Here is an 11,129-nt window from a genome sequence, read left to right on the forward strand (position 1 = left end):
CATCTTCATCCGCCGCCACCATCACCAAAGAAGTGAGAAACCTAAACTCGGTCACCTCCATTTCTCTCCCTCATATCTCTGTCCCTCTTCATCCGCTGGTTACCTCTCTCTAACTCGAGATCGAAATGGGAGACTCTTCGGCGAAGAAACCCCCCAAGCTTCCAATACCCGGTCGCCGAAACATCCTAATTACGAGCGCCCTCCCTTACGTGAACAACGTCCCCCACCTCGGCAATATAATCGGATGTAATACTATCTGTTTCTCGCCATTCCCCACTTCAAATTTGCCTTTTAATTTGAATTTTTCAGTGCCACGATAAAAAAAAAACGAGACATATTTGATTATTTTTGCGTTTTCTTTTCCTCCTAAAGGTGTTCTTAGCGCCGATGTGTTCGCGCGGTACTGCCGACTTCGGGGATACAATGCTATATACATTTGTGGGACGGATGAATATGGGACTGCCACCGAAACTAAGGCCATGGAGGAGAATTGTTCCCCAAAGGAGATCTGTGACAAGTTTGTGCCTTTATGTAATCCGTTCTATTTTGGTTTCGTTTTTTTTTATTATAATTTCCTTTAAATCCTTTGTTGAAGCTTTCACAGCTTGATAAGCCACATAATGTGTTAGAGATTCATGGCCATGCATTTTGAGATGTAAAAGCAAGTCAACGTTGGTAATGAATTGAATTAATATCAATAGATTCAAGAGTAGAGAATTTGGTGGAAGTTATCCTGACGGGTTGGCAAGTAGAATTTCAAGATGGAAGGCAAGTGTTCCGTGTCACACTCTGCCGGGAAGTTTTGAAGGAAGGGGGATGTTTAGAGCATGCTTGTCAATTTACTTCTCCTAGCAAATAGTGGTTTTATGATTTTATCTTATTTTTGAACTAGTACTATAGTTGAAATTCTTATGGGTATGCTACCGGGTATGCTACCGGGTATGCTACCGCAAGTCCATTTCTTGTAATTGGTTGAATAAAGCACTGTTTTCATTATATCTTCCCTTATTGGATAAAGAAAGAAGATAAGTGAAAAATAACAATGACGTAGAAGAGTTTGTCTAGTATTTGTAAAGATGGGAGTGAACTTATCTCTTGCCGTATGACTGTGTCTTTGCTGCCTTACAGATACCATTCTATTCACAAAGAGGTTTATAAGTGGTTTGACATAGGATTCGACGAGTTTGGTCGAACATCTACCCGGCAGCAGACAGAAGTTTGCCAAGCGATTTTTCACAGATTGATGGAGAATAATTGGCTTTCAGAGAACACCATGCAGCAGGTGGGTTGGTAACTATTGCTTAAGTTATTATTCTTATTGAGTATGCAAATTCTTCGTCATAAGTGCTAGATTTTTCAGTTTCTTATGCAATGTATATGATCACATTTCTTGCAGCTATACTGTGAGACATGCCAACGGTTCTTAGCTGATAGGCTTGTGGAAGGCACATGTCCTACAGTGGGCTGTAATTACGAGTCCGCACGAGGTGATCAGTGTGAAAAATGTGGAAAATTGTTAAATCCAACTGAACTCAGTGATCCAAAGTGCAAGGTAATTATTCGTGATTTTTTTGTTTATAGCTGTTATACATTCTTGATACCAGAAATATCTCACTTTACTTTGCCTTGCTCTTCTGGTAGGTATGTCGAAATACTCCACGCATTCGTGATACTGACCACTTGTTTTTAGAGCTTCCCTTATTGAGTGGTAAACTAGAAAAATACATCATTGAAATGTCTGTGGCTGGGGGTTGGAGTCAAAATGCTATTCAAGCAACTAATGCGTGGTTGAAGGAAGGACTAAAACCTCGCTGTATTACCAGGGACCTTAAATGGGGAGTTCCTGTTCCACATGACAAGTATAAGGATAAGGTCTGATTTGTCGGAGTGAAAGATAATTTTGACAGCATGATTATAAATTCAAATTCTTTCCATGTCCATGGAATGAGAGATCTATCTGCTACTTTAAATTGATGCATTAATTGCTGTCATCAGGTTTTCTATGTGTGGTTTGATGCTCCCATTGGATATGTCTCAATCACCGCATGCTACACACCTGACTGGGAAAAGTGGTGGAAGAATCCTGATAATGTGGAATTATATCAGTTTATGGGCAAGGATAATGTTCCATTTCACACGGTAACAATACTTTATCATAACTACAACTTTACAATTTGATTCTCATATACAATCCTTGATCTGGCATTCAATAATAGGCCCTGACCTTATCCTGCCTATCCATATTTCTATCTCAGTATACTTGTTGTAGCCCCAATATTGTGTATGCAATTCCAGTACTTCATGATAAAATAAGTCTTCACTGCAGTTTAAAGAACAGTTATCTATATTTGCCTTCAAAAATGTCGCTGTTATTTTATGATAAACTTGTTTCTTATTTTTATAACTAGAGCTATACAGAGTCACATGCTGAAGTATTCATGCACTGTAACTATAAGCGTGATTAGGCATTTGCTAACAAAGTTACCTTATCTCAATTCTTATTTTTGTTTTAGAAACCAGAAATCTCACAACATATACACTTTCTTTAAGCAATTTCTTTCAGAGTTGCATTTTAGACCTTTAGAAATATAGCTTGTACATTATGTAGCCTTAGATCCATACCTTCAGTAACTTCATTCATGTTACCTTTGTAATCTGGATGCTCCTTGCAAGAGTTACACCCTCCTTCATGCTCATTTGGTATTAAATACCACTCTTTTCCTTCTTATCATTTTCAGATGAGAAAATGAGCCCGGTACTGTCAAGACTTGCCCATTCACAAGAATTTAAGTTTTATGTGACTGACTTACTGCACCTGCTATGGACTTCTAAGAGCATCTCCAACGCTGGCTCTATATTTGGAGCCCAAAATAGAGCAAGAGCCCAGTGCACTCCAACGCACCGGGCTCCATATATATTAAAATAATAATATAATATATATTATTATATTAGTTATTTTAAATTACTTAATAGGTCATCTTAGCATTATTATTTTTTAAAACTCTCATCGAGATCTTTAAAATAAGACTAATAATCAATAGTTTCATAAGTAATTTTAAATTATTAATTTTTTAATTAAACGCATTGAAATTACATTACACGAAATAAACATCGAAATAAGTATTACATGTTATTAGCTAAAAATATCAAAATTACATTACATAAAATAAGCAGAAATTAACCAAACATAATAAAAGCAATAAATGGTTAATATTCTGGTAAGTCATCTCCATAGCCATCGGTTTCGGTTCCATAGCCACCTTCTATTTCTTGACTATATCCGTCTTCTTGCAATGAGCCTCCGACTTGAAAATGAATATTGCTTTTTCTACAAATTTCCTGTCTTTTTCTTTGAAAGAAAACACGTTCATCCAGATCTTCAATTTTATTTAGATCAATTGATAAGATATCTCTATATTAGATTTAAAATTTAAATTTAAATTAACTCAAAAATAATTTAATATCAAACTCATTTTTATAAAATTTAAATTAACTCAAAAATAATTTAATATCAAACTCATTTTTATAAAATTATAATTAACTCAAAAATAATTTAATATTAGACTCATTTTAAAGGTTTCGATGAGACCTTTCCAATGATATTATTTTTGTTAAAAATCGATTAGTAAAACTAATTATATACTCAGTTTAACTAACTAAATTATTTAATAAAAGATACAAATAAAATTAAAATTATTGAATATAATAATTATTAGGTAATTTTGGTATATTGAAAGGTTGAAATGACAAATGGAGCCCGGCTCTATTTTCATGGTGGGGCTCCACCCCATTATTCCTAGCTTTAAATTTGGAGCTAGTTTTAGAACCTCATTGGAGCTCAACTGGACTCCAAATTTAAAATTTGGAGCCCGGTTGGAGTTGCTCTAACAGAATTAGAAAGTCAGCTAGAATAGTAACCTCTCCTTTGTGTAAAGAAGCCAGTCAAAAGATTTGAGATTTGCAGTATGAGAATGTATCTGCATTGTCTACAACTAGTCTATTCTCTTAAATTTCCACGAACAATTATTTCCTTGCAAATCCATACATTTAATATTTGATGCCAGGTTATGTTTCCTTCTACACTTCTTGGAACTGGTGAAAGTTGGACAATGATGAAGACAATAAGTGTTACCGAATACTTAAACTATGAAGCAGGTATTACTATCCATACACTACTCTCTTTGGTCGGTTTAGTTATTTTCAGAATGTTGTGAAGCAGGATTAATGACATTTGAATTATTGAAATTTGTCCTAGGGTAATAATTTGTTTTTTGGTCCATTTACGAGGGTCCTAAAAGTTAAAACATTGGGCAGTGGTATTTGTGCACTATTGAGAAGCCCAATTTTCTATGCACTAAAAAATATGCCTGAACAAAGCTAGACAAGCCCAATTATCTACTTCATTTTTATTTGACTAATTTATTTTTTTAGTACGTCTTTTATTCATATAGTCAACAAATGCATTGACCCCATGTGGTTCAAGCCTTGTGCACTTTCATGCCCTTTATAGTCAGCATGTGCATATTCAAGGAATGATTGAGGGTTTTAAATATATTCTAACTTAGTTATTACATAGGGCAAACACCGTTGATATTCATAATTGCACAACTCTGTTCCCTGATACTTCTAATTTTTTGCTTCTCCTATAGGTTATAACATCTCTTAATCATGGCTTGTGATTTTTTCAACATTGATCGGAAATTGATTAAGTTTTAATAGATTCGACTGTTTTACTGCTTTCAACAATTTGAGTTCTGGTGGTTTCAACAATTCAATTTGGATGCACTTGTTCAATTTCAATCTGTTTCTGATCAGTTTCGCTGTTGCTGTAAGTTTTACTCAATTTTAGGTTGTTGTAAAGATTTATTGGGAACACTAATTTAAAATTAAGAAAAGTGCCGTATAATTTTTTCTTAAGCTTATGTGTAGTTTCTGACAGATTGTGGCAACTGGGAATTTACAATAGCTTATACAAATTTATGAAAGTGAACTTATAAGCAAAATAATTGTTGCAAGCTTATAGATAAACTGAATATATTTGATCTTTGACTCATTTGATTTAAGAATATAATTCATAAAGTTGAAACATACTCAATATCAAATTATTTCATTAGTTTCTTGTTGTTTTATATGTAGCTTAATGGATGTCAACTTGAAAATTGAATAATTTAGTTGAAAGTTGAAACTCTTAAAACATCAAAAGCCATTTTGATTTCTAGTTTATCTCTTTCCTGCTTTTTTCTTTCTTGATCTGAGTATGTATAGGTCACTTTGATATGCTAACTCAATAACTCTTATCCCAGCGATCTTGTCATATAATTAGAATAAGTATGATGAACTATAGCTTGTCAAGGAATTAGGCTGATTTATACTATAACTTCAGAATGATATGCATCATTGTCATTGCTTTGTAACTTGATTTCTTGACAGTTGGGTTATAGAATCTATGTTTATTATCTTCACATTGTTGCTTCCATGATTGACAGGAAAGTTCTCAAAAAGTAAAGGTATTGGAGTCTTTGGAAATGATGCAAAGGATACAAAGATCCCGTCAGAAGTATGGCGATACTACTTGCTCACTAATAGACCCGAGGTTAGTTTAGTTAAAATTTAGTTGTATTTTAGGTCAGCATTTGTGAGCTCTAATTTGAAGTGCTTTTTGTGACTTAGGTATCAGATACATTGTTCACGTGGGCAGATCTGCAGGCGAAACTGAATAGCGAGTTGCTCAGTAACTTGGGAAATTTTATTAATCGTGTATTGAGCTTCATTGCGAAACCAGCAGGTTAGTGAAGTCAACCATATGACTGTTGGGTATGCACTCCAAGCACATTGAATAATAGCTTCTACACGTTAGCTAGAGAAACATGCTTAACAGTTGAGGCATGCAAATCGATTTTCTTATTCTGTTATGTTTTTGTGTTTGAACTGTGAATGTTGGTGTCCTCCTCACTGTTAACTGGATTTGCGAAGCGTTAATCCATAAAAATGTTAGCTCGTGTCTACTATTCATATATGAAGAGTCCCATTCTGAGTTAGTGGCAATTAGATTCATGTAGTGTCAATCTATGCTGTACTTACAGGTTATTTTTTTCCTGCAGGGGCTGGATATGATTCAATTATTCCAGATGCTCCTCATGCAGAATCGCATCAGTTAACAAAGTTGTTGGCAGAAAATGTTGGTAAATTGATTGACCAGTACCTTGATGCCATGGAAAAGGTGATTGTACTAACTCGTACTCTATGCTCATGCTACATTATTACATTGAAACCCCCTTGATAAGTTGTTATTAGTGATCTGGATCACTATGCTGCAGAATAATAGAGAAAAACTACTCATATTGTATGACAGGTCAAACTAAAACAAGGTCTGAAAACTGCCATGAGCATTTCAAGTGAGGGAAATGCATATTTGCAAGTAAGTTTAGTACCATTTGGCCCTCAATATATTGTATTAAGAATTTTTTGATCTCATCATGATTCTTTGTCTGTTTTTCTCTCTTGTTTTTAGGAGAGCCAATTTTGGAGGCTTTTTAAAGAAGACCCATCTTCATGTGCCATTGTTATGAAGACTTCAGTTGGACTTGTGTATCTTCTTGCATGTTTGTTGGAACCTTTCATGCCTTCCTTTTCTAATGAAGTACCTTCTCCCTTTTTATTTTCTTCTCTCTTTACTGTTTTGACTACCAGATTCTTCTTCTATTCAACTTCATTCCTTTGTTGTGTCTCATTGGAAATTTTAATTGTCTTTTGTTGCATACAAGGTAATGAGGCAGATTAATGTATCTCCAGAAAATCTCTCTTTCTGTGATGAGAATGGAGAAATCAGTAAGGCAAAAAGACCTTGGGATTTTCTACCTGCTGGCCACAAAATAGGAAAACCTGAGCCACTATTTAAGGAACTGGTATGTTTACTCTGTCGTTTTCATGTTGGCTCACTATTGTCCATGTATTTTGTTGTAGTTTATAATGTCCTTGCAACAATATCTACAGAAAGATGAAGAAGTGGAATTTTTCAGACATAAATTTGCTGGTAGTCAAGCTGATAGGCTTTTGAAAGCAGAAACTGATGCCAGAAAGATCGCAGAGCAACTGAAGACCACAAAGTTATCAGGTTTCTCTATTACCATGTTTTTTTTGCAGTAGTATCCCGTTTCTTCTTTGATCCCTCACCTATTGCCTGCATGCTAATTAGTTGAAACTGGAAAGGAAAATCTTGGTTAAGTTGGTCGTTATGTGATATCATTTATGTCTTCGTGCCTTGGTTCTTCTATATAACATTAGACACTTAGATGTTCTCATTGTATTATAGTATACAGTCACAATTTACTTAACGTGAGGTACTTTCCCAATGCTGAGTTTCCAACTATCCGTGTCATGTGAGTAAACTGTGTGTTTGTCAGCCAGTGAAGGAAGATACCTGTTATTTCTGTCCTAGTCCTAAACATTGGTAGTGCATTTACCTACCTTATGTACTTTTGACACTTTCTGCCTTTAGGGGCTATGTTCAGCAGACTATGCATTTATGTTCACAACTGGATATAATTACATAAGTTTTGATGGTTAAATTTCCTAGTCTAGTTAACACTAGGTTAGTATCAAAGGAGTTGGATTATATTTCCTGAGTGACTAGATAAAAATATTCAGTTGGAAAAATGAAAAAACAGCTATAATAGTAATGTTGTCATGGGTTCACAACTTTTACTGTGTTCTGGATGGCAATTTTTGACTATTAAGTCTGCTTCTATAGATGCTTCTTTTGGTAGAACTTGTTTGACTTTATTGCAGATGAAGTTTCTTTTATACATGCATATTAAACATTGGACATTCTCATCAACAGAAGGAAAGACGAAGAAACAAAGTGCTAAAGCAGTTGGTAGTACAAAAGCAAAGGCTTCTGAAGCAGAAATTTCAATCTCTAGACTAGATATTCGTGTGGGTCTCATCAAGAAAGTTCAGAAGCATCCAGATGCGGATTCTCTTTATGTGGAAGAAATTGATGTGGGAGAGGATTCAACTAGAACTGTGGTTAGTGGCCTCGTTAAGTACATCCCGCTTGAAGAAATGCAGGTTCATCCTTTACCCTTTTATCCAAGATAGAGATTATTTTGCACTTTTGCATAATTGCTGTTTCTCTATTGGCAGAATCGAAAAGTTTGTGTTCTCTGCAATCTAAAACCAGTGGGTATGCGTGGTATTAAATCACATGCAATGGTTTTGGCTGCATCCAATGATGATCATACCAAGGTAATCCATGACATCTAGTAGTAGTATGAAAATGTTCTCTGCTCCTTGATGTGGAATTGGAGCAAATACAAGATGATTCAAATTACATGTACTCAGTAATTGAGGTGTACATATCCAGAGGATAGGGTGACAATCATATTTTGGTGTCTATCGAAATATTTCTTTGCTCCTCCCAACTATTTCATTAAAAATCCAGTTATATCTAAAGATTATCTACTGTTACACATTTATATGCTCTAACACATTTGGAATTTAGGTGGAATTGGTTGATCCTCCGGCATCTGCTGTGGTTGGGGAGCGAGTAGCTTTTGCTGGATATTCAGGTGAGCCAGACACTGTTTTAAATGCCAAGAGCAAAGTCTGGGATAAGGTGCAAGTTGACCTCCACACGGATGGAGAGCTTGTAGCATGTTACAAAGATGTGCCATTCACGACATCAGCTGGTGTTTGCAAGGTTTCATCCATTGCTAGTGGGGCAATTAGGTAGGGAGCTTTGTTGTCGATTAGAATTTTCCAAAAGATTTGACTTGATTTCAGATTTTTTGTCACAATTTTCTCGACGTTTATCTTGCTTCATCTAGCATTGGATTGATAATATAATTTATCCTTCAACAAGTTGGATATTTCGGCTGCTCCCCTTCGTAGTTCATTATGTATGTACATGTGATATAGTGCCTGAAGAAGCACAGATGAGTGAATGAAACCACACTTACCAGTTACCATTCATGGTAACCCGGCACAATGTTTGTCCCCATGACGCAGCTGTTTGCCCCGCCATTAAATGTGAGAACACCGATATCCAGATGGCTTGAATAATTGCTTCTTTTTTCTTCGTGATTAGCTTTTAAGCTATTTGACTTAGGAGGTGCTATCTCCACTCCAGAACATTTTGAACCAATATATGATCTAATATCTGAAGGGTTTATTTTGGACAAGCAAAGAAATGTTAGAAGGAAACGCCAATGCCCGATGATAGCTAACGTGTCCAAAATACTCATTGAGGTATTAATTTTTAATGCCAGATTATATCTAGATCTTTTAAACTACGACCTGATACCATTTTATTTGACGAGGATGTTGCGAGTGTTGACTGCGCGGGTCTTGTGCTCACTGGCATTGCCTCTCTCAAAATTCGTAAAATATAACCCGGGCCCGTGCATATTATATTGTTTATGTTGTTTTGTTCGTTTGGTAATTTTTTCCATAGAATTTTATATTAGGAGTCAGACTTCGAAGAAATCTTCTCACCCATAATAAAATGTGATCTACTAGGGCAGTGTTGAGGTTTGTAGCTACCATGGATTTGCATATTAAATAATAATTAGATATAAAGAAAGTCTTTCTTTGTGAAAATTTGGAGGAAGAGATCTATATGGTTTCAATATCAAAGAGAAAAAAAAGAAAATACTTATGCAAATTGAAGAAGAGTCTCTATGACTTAAAGCAAGCATGGAGACAATGGTATAAAAAGTTAAATACTTTCATAACGGATCATGGCTATAAAAGAACCACCTTAGATTATTATATCTATGTACAAATGTTTGGTAAAGATGACTTCTTTATTTTTTGTTGTATGTTTCAAGAAATCTTCTCACTCAAAATAAAATGTCATCTACTAGGGCGGTGTTGAGGTTTGTAGCTACCATGGATTTCCATATTAAATAATAATTAAATATAAAGACAGTCTTTCTCTGTGGAAATTTGGAGGAAGAGATCTACATGGTTTCAATATCAAAGGGGAAAAAAAATACTTCTACAAATTGAAGAAGAGTCTCTATGGCTTGAAGCAAGCATTGAGACAATGGTATAAAAAGTTAAAAACTTTCATAACGGAACATAGCTATAAAAGAACGAACTTAGATTATTATATCTATGTACAAATGTTTGGTAAAGATGACTTCTTTATTTTTTGTTGTATGTTTAGGGTTTAGGGTTTGGGGTTTAGGGTTTAGGGGTTAGGGGTTTGGGGTTTGGGGTTTGGGGTTTAGGGTTTAGGGGTTAGGGGTTTGGGTTTTGGGGTTTGGGGTTTGGGGTTTGGGGTTTAGGGGTTTGGGTTTTAGGGTTTAGGGTCTAGGGTTTTAGGGTCTAGGGTTTTAGGGTCTAGGGTCTAGGGTCTAGGGTCTAGGGTCTAGGGTCTAGGGTCTAGGGTCTAGGGTCTAGGGTCTAGGGTCTAGGGTCTAGGGTCTAGGGTCTAGGGTCTAGGGTCTAGGGTCTAGGGTCTAGGGTCTAGGGTCTAGGGTCTAGGGTCTAGGGTCTAGGGTCTAGGGTCTAGGGTCTAGGGTCTAGGGTCTAGGGTCTAGGGTCTAGGGTCTAGGGTCTAGGGTCTAGGGTCTAGGGTCTAGGGTCTAGGGTCTAGGGTCTAGGGTCTAGGGTCTAGGGTCTAGGGTCTAGGGTCTAGGGTCTAGGGTCTAGGGTCTAGGGTCTAGGGTCTAGGGTCTAGGGTCTAGGGTCTAGGGTCTAGGGTCTAGGGTCTAGGGTCTAGGGTCTAGGGTCTAGGGTCTAGGGTCTAGGGTCTAGGGTCTAGGGGTCTAGGGTCTAGGGTCTAGGGTCTAGGGTCTAGGGTCTAGGGTCTAGGGTCTAGGGTCTAGGGTCTAGGGTCTAGGGTCTAGGGTCTAGGGTCTAGGGTCTAGGGTCTAGGGTCTAGGGTCTAGGGTCTAGGGTCTAGGGTCTAGGGTCTAGGGTCTAGGGTCTAGGGTCTAGGGTCTAGGGTCTAGGGTCTAGGGTCTAGGGTCTAGGGTTAGGGTTTAGGGTTTAGGGTTTAGGGTTTAGGGTTTAGGGTTTAGGGTTTAGGGTTTAGGGTTTAGGGTTTAGGGTTTAGGGTTTAGGGTTTAGGGTTTAGGGTTTAGGGTTTAGGGTTTAGGGTTTAGGGTTTAGGGTTTAGG

General features: G+C 36.6%; 1 protein-coding gene across 2 annotated transcripts; it reads left to right on the plus strand.

Annotated features, from left to right (window-relative positions):
* LOC140761422 (probable methionine--tRNA ligase) lies at positions 1 to 8,985 on the plus strand. Of its 2 annotated transcripts, XM_073098732.1 has the most exons (17): positions 1 to 246; positions 373 to 517; positions 1,129 to 1,282; positions 1,397 to 1,552; positions 1,642 to 1,872; positions 1,996 to 2,139; positions 4,065 to 4,155; positions 5,487 to 5,593; positions 5,671 to 5,785; positions 6,102 to 6,220; positions 6,353 to 6,418; positions 6,512 to 6,640; positions 6,765 to 6,905; positions 6,994 to 7,114; positions 7,841 to 8,070; positions 8,146 to 8,247; positions 8,504 to 8,985. In XM_073098732.1, the coding sequence occupies exons 1-17, from the start codon at positions 126 to 128 to the stop codon at positions 8,732 to 8,734; spliced, it is 2,403 nt and encodes an 800-aa protein (XP_072954833.1). In that variant the 5' UTR covers positions 1 to 125; the 3' UTR covers positions 8,735 to 8,985. The 2 variants fall into 2 exon arrangements, with proteins under 2 accessions (XP_072954833.1, XP_072954834.1); XM_073098733.1 differs by lacking the exon at positions 1 to 246 and having other exon boundaries at positions 392 to 531.
* Positions 8,986 to 11,129: the final 2,144 nt, after the last annotated feature.

The sequence above is a fragment of the Typha angustifolia genome, chromosome 6 (genome assembly GCF_048772165.1).
Source record: "Typha angustifolia cultivar Huaian chromosome 6, ASM4877216v1, whole genome shotgun sequence".
NCBI classification, from domain to species: domain Eukaryota; kingdom Viridiplantae; phylum Streptophyta; class Magnoliopsida; order Poales; family Typhaceae; genus Typha; species Typha angustifolia.